The 10,000-nt window shown below is 34.5% G+C and overlaps 1 protein-coding gene across 4 annotated transcripts in view; it reads left to right on the forward strand.

Moving 5' to 3' along the window:
* Ola1 (Obg like ATPase 1) overlaps positions 1 to 10,000 on the forward strand; it is a 218,509-nt gene that overhangs the window by 204,953 nt on the left and 3,556 nt on the right. For all 4 annotated transcript variants that reach the window (XM_023719209.1, XM_004634748.3, XM_023719210.1 and 1 more), the window contains 3 exons: positions 6,644 to 6,784; positions 7,476 to 7,572; positions 9,588 to 9,710. In XM_023719209.1, coding sequence (XP_023574977.1) covers positions 6,644 to 6,784; positions 7,476 to 7,572; positions 9,588 to 9,710 — 361 coding nt within the window. The remainder of the gene's footprint in view (positions 1 to 6,643; positions 6,785 to 7,475; positions 7,573 to 9,587; positions 9,711 to 10,000) is intronic.

The following is a 10,000-nucleotide window of genomic DNA, read 5'->3' on the forward strand; positions in this document are numbered from 1 at the left end:
CCAGCTCAGCCCACCAGGGGGCGGGGCTGGCTGGCATGTGGTGCTGGGGCATTAAACCGCGGTCCCTGTGCTTTGCTAAGCTTGTTCTAAGGTGCTTTAGACCACTGAGCCATCTCACCAGCCCCTCCGACAACTGATTTTAAGGTAAGGGATGTTAAGAGCCAGCTGGAGGGGCCAGGGAAATGGCTCAGTGGAATAAGCACTTCCCTGGCAAGTGGGCCTGAGCTCAATCTGCAGTTCCACCAAAAAAAAAAAAGCCAGCTGGAGTCACTTAGCTCACTAACAACCCTTTTCTAACATGTTTGGGACCAGAATGTTTCAGATTTTAGAATTTCTCCTAATTTTAGAATATTTATATAACCTTTATTGGTTGAGCATCTCTAATTCAAACTCTGAAGTTTGAATCAGAGCACACCTAGTTTTCACATTCAGGATGCTAACTTGAGTTAGCTAGAGCTCTTGCTATCTGGTCTGTCAGAAAATTGAGCAGCTGCTGTGCCAGACTGGTTTTATGGGGATGGTGGAGAATGAAGACATGGTCCTGGCCTGAGAAGTTTTTTCCATAGAGGGAGAGAGAAAAAAAGATAGCAGCCAGTGTAAGGTGGCTATGATAGTGTAATATGGAATGTGGTGGTCATGTTTACCCTTTAGAAGCACAGGGAAAGCTCTAGAGGAACCGTGTCTAAAGAATAGATTGAAGTTAGACTAGTTAAGAGGAGCTGCAGTCAGATGGTGAAATGAGGGTAGTATCAGTAATTCCCAAAAGAATCAGTATCAAGATGCTTTCAGCTACAAATAACAAAAACAATCCTAATACATACTATGAACCATGGTAGTTTATCTCCTAAGATAGTTAATTCAAGAACAAGAGGTTTTCTCATCGCCCTTTCCCATTCTTTTGATCAAAAAAATGACTGCTAGAGTTACAGGGTAAGATCTAAATAGTGTCCAGCAGAAACTTTTTTTCTTTTTTTAGTAACCAAGTGGAACTTGTTTGAGACACAGTCTTGCTATAAGCTTCATGCTGTCCTTGAGCTCATTGTGTAATCCAGGCTGAGCTTCAGTTTACAGCCATCCTCCTGAGTTAGCCTCCTGAGGGCTAGGATTACAGGTGTGCACCTCCACACCCAGCTCAAATGAAACTTTGAACACCTGTCTAAAAACTCCACATCAGGTTCTGCCTCGTGTCCCATTGATTCCACTGACCAGAACTGGCTCACATGGCCACTGTCAGTGTGCTAGTTGGAAACTAGAAAATTATAACTGACTCAAAATAATTAGAAAGTACCTAGTATTTTCTTTCCTTTCCATGTGTTTATTCATTGCAGGAAGTAGTTTTGTTTTTTTAATGGAGCCATTTTGCTAAACATAGAAACTATTTGCAAACAGTTTTTATACGTTCATCACATATAGATTAATTGCATGTGTTTTCATTTTTTAAATTATATTTGAAGTAAGGGCTGGCCATATAGCTCAGGGGATTAAAGCACCTACAAGCAGGCACAGGGGCTGGGTGTTCAATACCCGGGCCTGCTGTGCTGGCCCCACCCCCGGGGTGCACTGAGATAGCATTGAGACTGGGCGTGGTGGTGCGCGCCTGTAATCCCAGCTCTGGGGAGGCTGTAAACAGGCAGATCACTTAAGAGTCCAATCTAGTAGTGAGACCCTGAACATCCTGTAGACCCTTCCCTAAAAATAAAATAAAATAAATTATGGTTACCCCGAAGTGTTAGGGTAAATGTATTCTGATATTTCTAATTTGCTTTTAAGGTTATCTGTTGTCATAATACTCATCATTTCAATTTTGATAACCTTCCAGTTATCAGTACAATCAGTGCAATCAAAATGGAAATTCTAAAAAATAAATAAATTTCAGAATGAATAAATAAATATATTTCAGGAAAAAAAATGGAAATCCTGAAATCAGATTTTTATTTGCTACAACAGTAATGCTTATTTCTCTGGCATTTATTTCCTTTCATAGACACGATGCACATATACCTTATTACTCTGACTACAAAATGAACAGAACTTTGCAGTGTTTCTCTGAGGTCCTAATAAGGAACAGTTTATGACAGTATTCCTTTCACTTGATATGAATGTGGATTTCATAGTCATTTCTGCTAGAATCATTTCTTATATTTTGAATCTAAGCAAAGCTAACTTGCCACGGATTTTTTTTTTCAGGTATTGAGGCCTATTAGAGAAAAAAGAAAAGCATAATTAATGTCTCCTAAAGTAAGAAACGATTGAATATAGCAATGGTGTGGTCTAAAGTAGTTCTTTTTACTGTTATCTGAAACTTCTTTGTCATTCTTGATTTTCTATAGTAGTCAGTGTCTGTTGTATCAGTAGATCTGGATACTTATTTCAGAAATTTCTGTGCTTTCATTTAACATGCATTTATTTTAAAGTCATTCAGTTCAGAGTTTCTGAAAACTTAACATGCATATGGGTTACCTGAATATCTTGTTAAAATTCAGATTCTGCCTGGGGCTGGGGCCCAGGATTTTGTGCTTCTTGTAAATGCTCACATGATGTCCTCACACTTTGAGTAGCAAAGTTGCTGGTGTTATTCTCTACAATTTTATGAAGTGGGCAAGAATAATAAAATATGAAGCTCTTTACATGTATCAAGAAGGACATTCTTATAGAAGAGGAGTTAAGGCCGGCAAGATAGCTCAGTGGTCTAAAATGCCTGCTTTGGCAAGGTTAGGCAAGCACAGGGACCATGGTTCTACACCAGGCACCACATGCCATGTCAGCCTTGACCCCAGGGCTGGCTGAGTCCACCACATAAATAAATAAATGTATGTATGTATGTATGTATGTATGTATGTTAGCAATTCAGGTACTAATCAAACTGACTAGAGTTTACTTTTTTGGTATTTCTTCTAGCTTTGTAGCTCAGGCAAGAAACTTGTATAGCGTGCATGAGGCCTTGGATTTGATTCCCAGCACCATAAAAAATAGAATAAAAATAAAGTAAATAGGAAAAGAAATGTAAGATATAAACTGACCCTAGGGGAAATGAGTTTTTTAGAATCTGGAATTCCAGACTTACTAAAAAGGTCAGATTATCAGACTAATGATAAGTTTTATACATTGTATTTAATATTATTCTAAAGATCATATTCTGCCAAAGAAATCTAACTGAGCATGCCTTCTAGTGTATCTGAGTATTACTTTTAGTCTTAAAGCTAGCTGTCCCTGTTTTGTCCTCTTGCTGTGGAATTACTACCAGGAAGAAAAATACAACTAATAACAGTTCTGTTTGCCACTTTGAGGAAATAAAACATGATTCTGCCTTCTTTTTGAGAAAGATGGGTCCTCTTGCAATAATCTGTTCACATAAACTTGCAAAATGAATACTATGAAAGTGTTCAGTTTAACTTCCTAGGAGTCTGCTGACCTTTCTGTTCCTTCTCTCCTCAATATAATTAGATATTCTGTGACATTATCATTACTACTTGGTCACTAGCAATTGGATTACTTTCTTGAGACATTTGCTCACATTTGTGTATCAAAGTTATTTGTCAATCACTTTGATGGAAGATGCTTGGAATTTTTTCTAGTCATAGTAACATAACTCGACTTCAGGTTCCCAGAACCCTCCTGTGCCAGTAGCACACTCTTTTTAGATGACTGGCTATCCAGTTTGGAGTATGGTTTGTAGCAAGAGAATAGACATTTTTCTCCAAAGGGTAACTGGTCTCTATGGGGTACAAACTTGTGATCTTGGCCTCATTATCACAATTTAGTAACTATCAGCCCTAATAGATACAGTAACCAGAGGTCCATCTATAATCCTAAAACTGAGTCTCATTTTTTATTAATTACAGAAGATTTGTTTCAAATGCATAATTAAAAATCACTTTGGGACAATTTCTGACTTTTGTTTGATAGGAAAAGTCACAAAAGTAAAGGAGACAACTAAAGAACCTAACTCACTTTTCATCTTCCCTGTGTTTTCTATGACAGTGAAAGTCACAAAAGTGAACCTTACAGGCAAAGAGCCTAACTCACTTTACGGAGAGTGCTACGGTATCTTTTTCTTTTACTGAGGCTACAGCAGGTCTGATGTCAGTCACTTTAGAGACCTTTAGACCTCAGTGCTCATTTACTGCTAAAATGTACCCGCTCTGCTTCTGCATTATGAAGATCATCTGTCAACACTTTGAGATTTTCTCCTTTGTTATTAAGCTTGTGATGCTCTACACTGTCAGGTTTTTTTGCCAATTATAGTTAAGGTACAATGGTGTATTCACCAGATCAAAGTCTTACATTGGCGGTAGAGGAATGATTTGTAAGTCTTTATTCATCTGAATTGTACAATAGAACACCTGAGGAATGCAAATAATTCCTCTGAGGGCTCTGCAGGAAAGGCTGTTAAAATGACAGGGTAGAACTATTGTTATTTCAAATTGATGTTTTAGCCAAAGTAATTATTTCTCATCTTGTTTCATAACAGTTCTAGTTTTATTAGTTATATTGACCATATTTATGAAACAATGTGTGTGATATTTTTATATTACCTTGCAAATGGGCTTGTTTTATTTCACTTTCATTGAATCTATGTTTGCTATGTGCTCTGCTTCTTTAAATTACATATTTGATTTTAACTTATGAAATAATAGCATGTTGCTAAACCATTGATGATAACATTTTAATATAGTTTTGTTTGAATAGTGTACCTCTGTAAAGTAGCTTAGAATGCCATGCTATTATAGGAAGAAGTACCAATTTCAATTTATCCCTTTTTTCCTTTATCCTCTTCTTTATAATTTTGGATAAGAAAATATCTGGCTTGAATCAGAATTTAATAGCCACATAGTTTATTCCAAAACAAATCTTAGGGGTTGGTCTAATTTTTAGAGTTTGAATAAGAGGAAACAAAAAAAGTATTTTGAAGATTAAAAGCTAATAACATGTTAAATAAGTAGTTACCTTTGTATAACAAACATGTATACACTGTTGTATGAATTTTTTATTCCTTTTCTTACCTTAAATACTGTTCAGTGAGCCATATTCTTAATTTTCTAACAACTATGATCCCCTACTATTTTCTTTGATAGTTGAGTTTTGATGGATTTGTTCTTTAGTTCTTGTTTTTCTTGTCCCATAAAATGGCATTTACAGTGATTACTTAAAGGTTTTCTGCCACACTATTTTGCCATGAGAGCTACTAAAACCTTGGTTAAAATATAGGGGCAAGTAAAACTATGACATACATTAAAATTCTTTTAATGTAAATTTCAGTTGAGTCTGTGGACAGATGTATGCTAATTATTTAAAAACAAAAATGAGTAGTAGCCCCTATTAGTTATTTGTTTTCTAATTGCAGGCATTGTTTTTCTTTTTTTTTTTTTTAAATTTTTCTTTTTCTTATTTATTTTTTTGATAATTTTACTGAGAAACAAATAGCAATGAGACAGTTTCAAAACCAATCAGTAGGACATTTTCAATAATAAATAGATTGCACATTGTTCTCTCAGTGGTTATACATTGTACAAGATGCAGGCATGACATACATCCCATCCACAAACACTATTAGAAGAAATCTTATTCTTTGAATTAAGAGAATGTAGCTGTATATCTATCCTATTTTGAATACAATGACACAAAATGCTCATTCATTTGTATTCTACTTTCTTTATAATGGAATATATATAACATTATCTCTGTTTCTGCAGATGTGATAACTAAGGCTTAGAAAAAGTTTTAGTAGAACTAGGAGGATAGCTCACTGACAAAGCATTTGCCTAGCATGTGCAAGGCCCTGTGTTTAGTTCTCAGCATTGCAAAAAGAAAAGGTTTGGTAACCTTCTCAGAGATGAAAAACTAGGATTGTAACTGTTTAATTTTATTTACTACAATTATTTCATATATGTTCTAATTACCAGTTTTCCTGAATATTCCATACTTTGAAGGCAAAATAAAACCCAACTCAGTATTATCTTCTAAGGTACTAGTATCAGTTTTCTGCCTGGCTGGGCTTTCCAAATCTTTTGTGACTGAAGATTTCCTCTGCAGCTTTGTTATTCATGAGTCTACAAAAGTCAGGTTCATATGAACCAGTAGGTATATATCCGACTATATTTGTACTGTAATCTGTGTTTCTGTGCTTTTTGTTGTTTTTATTTGGTTTTGGTTAACAAAAATGTCTCTCAAAACAAGGGGCAACTATAAGTTCTGTTAGTTCCAGAAAACTAAACCAGCATATAGATATCTAGATGGTATTCCACACTATCTGGCATTCTATGATTCCTGTACAAACAGAACTTTGCTCTTTTAAAAAAATACTTTGTAAAGAAAATAAGATTATAAAATTGATACTGTGTTCAAGGGTACAAGTATTAATGCTGAACCAATTTAGTGTAACTTTTAAAAGTTTTAAAATATTTATAAAACAGTTCCTATAGATAATGTGTTAAAGTAAAACTAGATTACAGTAAAATATTATGGCGTGTACCTGAAGCAATTGCTGCCTGTTAATGCCTTGACCTTGGAAAGCTATACACAAAAAGATGGCATCATAAAACCGTGCAATTCTTATGAATATGTATGTGCTACTTGATAATAATGAATGTGGTACAGTCATGCATGCACTACAAGATAATGTTGTGCCCTTTTTTGTCTACAGGTTGATAAAAATTAAAGAGTGGGTGGACAAGTATGACCCAGGTGCCTTGGTCATTCCTTTTAGTGGGGCCTTGGAACTCAAGTTACAAGAATTGAGTGCTGAGGAGAGACAGAAGTATCTGGAAGCGAACATGACACAAAGGTTAATTAGCATTCATTTTCTCTACACTTTATTATCAACTATTTCCTTGCAGTAATTTAATTGCTTGCGCTGATAGAATAATAAATGACAGAGTAATTACCATTATAAAGAGGGAATCTTCTCCTTTCTTTACCATGAGACAGAGTGAAAAGATTTATTTTAAATTAAGTTTTTAACTGTCATCTGTCATCTCTGTACAGTGTTTTAATTATAACATAGGTATTAGTTATGTATATTTTTGAGGAGGGATGATCGCCAAAACTCTTTCGTCATGTTCAATGGGGGAGGGGAAAGGGTAAATCAGCTGCCATAATTTTTTCTGAATAACAGTAATATATTGTTAGAATATTGGATTTCAGTCAAATAATTTTGCTTTTATGACCCAAGTCCTGCAGACCATTAATGCTGGATGAAAATAATTGTAGACTGGCTAGATCTAAATTTTAGTTTTTTTAATAGTAAATAATTTAAAATGATATCCTCAGGCTTGTACAATTAAAACCAGTTTTAGAAGGGTTGTTTTTAGAAATATTCCCTTACTTTCTGACCTCTTAAAGTGTATTATGAAAAAGGAATGCTCATTTACTAGTATCTTTACCATTATCTGCTTGAAATGAATAATTTTAGCTCTATACCTATCTGTGGCACGGTTAGCTTATATGTTGAGTGAATTTGTTTCATTTTATTTCAGTGCTTTGCCAAAGATCATTAAGGCTGGGTTTGCAGCACTCCAACTAGAATACTTTTTCACTGCAGGCCCAGATGAAGTACGTGCATGGACCATCAGGGTAAGATTCATACTTATTCATCAGCTATATCCAGTTCCACACTATTGAATTCAGATTGATATCACTGACTTTGAAGTTTGTCATGGTGGCGGTTAGCTAGTCATTACAGATGAGGTTTTTGTCCAGGATAACTTTAATTATTTGTGAGCTGCTGAACAGTGAAAGTGGAGCGGCATTGATTGAGGCAGGTAACAATTGATTCTGCCTATTACATAGTCTGAATTTCTTCATCCTGTAGAATCTGTCTACCCTCCTCCTGTGGTCAGAGATAAGACGCACCAGCATTGTGCTTGCTTAATCTGTGTGACTGGGTTTGTCTGCAGTGAAATTGATGTTGCTTTTCATTTTGTATTTGCTAAGTTTGTTTGGGTTGCGGGTGGTTCTTGCCTCCTTTCCTTTTCTCGGATTACATTTTCAGCAATAAAAGCAATATGACATCATTATGCTTTTCATAGATACACAGTTGGGCTCAAAAAGCTAAACTCACTGTATAATAATTCATGCTTTTTTATTTGAATTCATGGAGATGATATTTATTTTTGGTGTTATATGTTCAACCTTCTTTACAAATGTGACATGTATTTCAAATGTGTATATATACTGGATACAGCCAGAGAGAATGACTAATTTATTCCCACAGGACAATGGAAACTGAATTGTAATGGTTTGCTTTTAAATGTAAATACATTATAATACAGTAGTTACTGTTGAAAAATGTTTTGAAAAATATAAAGTCCTAAATAATGTTACAGAATATTAAAATAATGCCAGACTCTTAGGTTCAGTGTCTCATTCTTTTATTATGCTTTTTTAAATATATGGTACATGATCAATTTTAGTGTTGCCTTGATTTCTGTTTGCTGAGACTATTGTAATTTGTTGTTACATTTATTTTGCTTTAATATGGATAGAAATACGGAGGCAGTTCAACATAATGTTAAATTCCTGTTGTGAATGTGAGTCACTTTTATCTCTTCTCCCTTTTGTGAAAAAAAAATGTTTAACTTCTAACTGAAGTCCTTTTATATAGACTTTAAAAAGTGTAAAATCAAATCCCAACTTGATAAACATTGGCAATGTTTATTTTTAGTATATATTTTAAAGCCTTAAAACTTCAAACAACTATGTAAAGCAAGAAAGAAAGCAAGCTCTGGGCTTGAAAATGTGAAATCGGGTTTATCTTAAGACTGATTATAAGTATCCATGATTTAATGTGCTAAGATATTTAGTCAGGTAAGCATCAGTGAGTAACCATATTAACCCAATACATCTTTTATTGTAAAAACTGTGCTTTATAGTGTCAGACTCCTTATCACTTTAACATGCTTTATTAAGCAGACTTTAGGTTACCATTATTTCTCAGATTTCTTTCTATGGTTATGTGTGTCTAGAATATATGCCCTTGTAATTTAACATATAGACTAATTATAAGGCATTTCTCTTCCTTTCTCAACTTGAATTCCCTTCATGATGCTTAGAGGCAGAGTGTATTATGCAAGATGTTCTAAAATCTTATTAAAATGTCTTGATTTCAGAATTATTTGCTGAACATAGATTATGTGATTTATTAGAGATGCCTTAAAACTCTCCCTTTATTGATTTTTGTGCATTCTTTAGATGAGCAGAAATTTTGAAGGTTTTTTTTATCTTTTTCAAACCTTTGATAATTCAGCTTGAAAGTTACTTAAAAACCTTTATTTTTTCCACTGTAAAGAATAGAAAATCGAAATGAACTTACACCAAAACCAGACCACCACATCTAAATCAATAAAACCATGAATGGCTGCTAAGAAAAACAAAGCTAGGTTTCTTTAATATCTGCTGATTTGTCCATGCTACATCTGCTGCACAGATAGTGCCTGGTGTTGGAAAATGTACTAATTGCATACCTGACATCTTAGCTGGTATTAAACTAAGTTTTAGTTGGACCAACCACAGATCAGAGAAGAAAAATTCTATGCTTACACGCAAACATCTTAAGCCCAATTAGTTTTCTCTGGTCTTTTTCTTCAAAGAAAGGGACGAAGGCTCCTCAGGCTGCAGGAAAGATTCACACAGATTTTGAAAAGGGATTCATTATGGCAGAAGTAATGAAATATGAAGATTTTAAAGAAGAAGGTTCTGAAAATGCAGTCAAGGTAAGAAATGATATATTTTTATTTTTGTATTTTACAATTTTTGCACTGAAAGAAAGATACCCATGAAAGAATGAACAATAGGTATCTTTTAAACTACGTAGTCTAAAATAAGCCAAGGTTATCAAGATTTAATTGTAAATGTTCTTTTTTTTTTTCCTAGATCATTTGTAAAGATTGTAAATTTGTCAGCACTTGTATCAGGGGTTTCTTGTGTAACTGAAAATAATAAACTGGCTTTAAGTCATTTAAAATAATTTCAAAGAATTCATTCACTAATGGCCAGGGCGAGG

The sequence above is a fragment of the Octodon degus genome, unplaced genomic scaffold, assembly GCF_000260255.1.
Source record: "Octodon degus isolate 3935 unplaced genomic scaffold, OctDeg1.0 scaffold00065, whole genome shotgun sequence".
NCBI classification, from domain to species: domain Eukaryota; kingdom Metazoa; phylum Chordata; class Mammalia; order Rodentia; family Octodontidae; genus Octodon; species Octodon degus.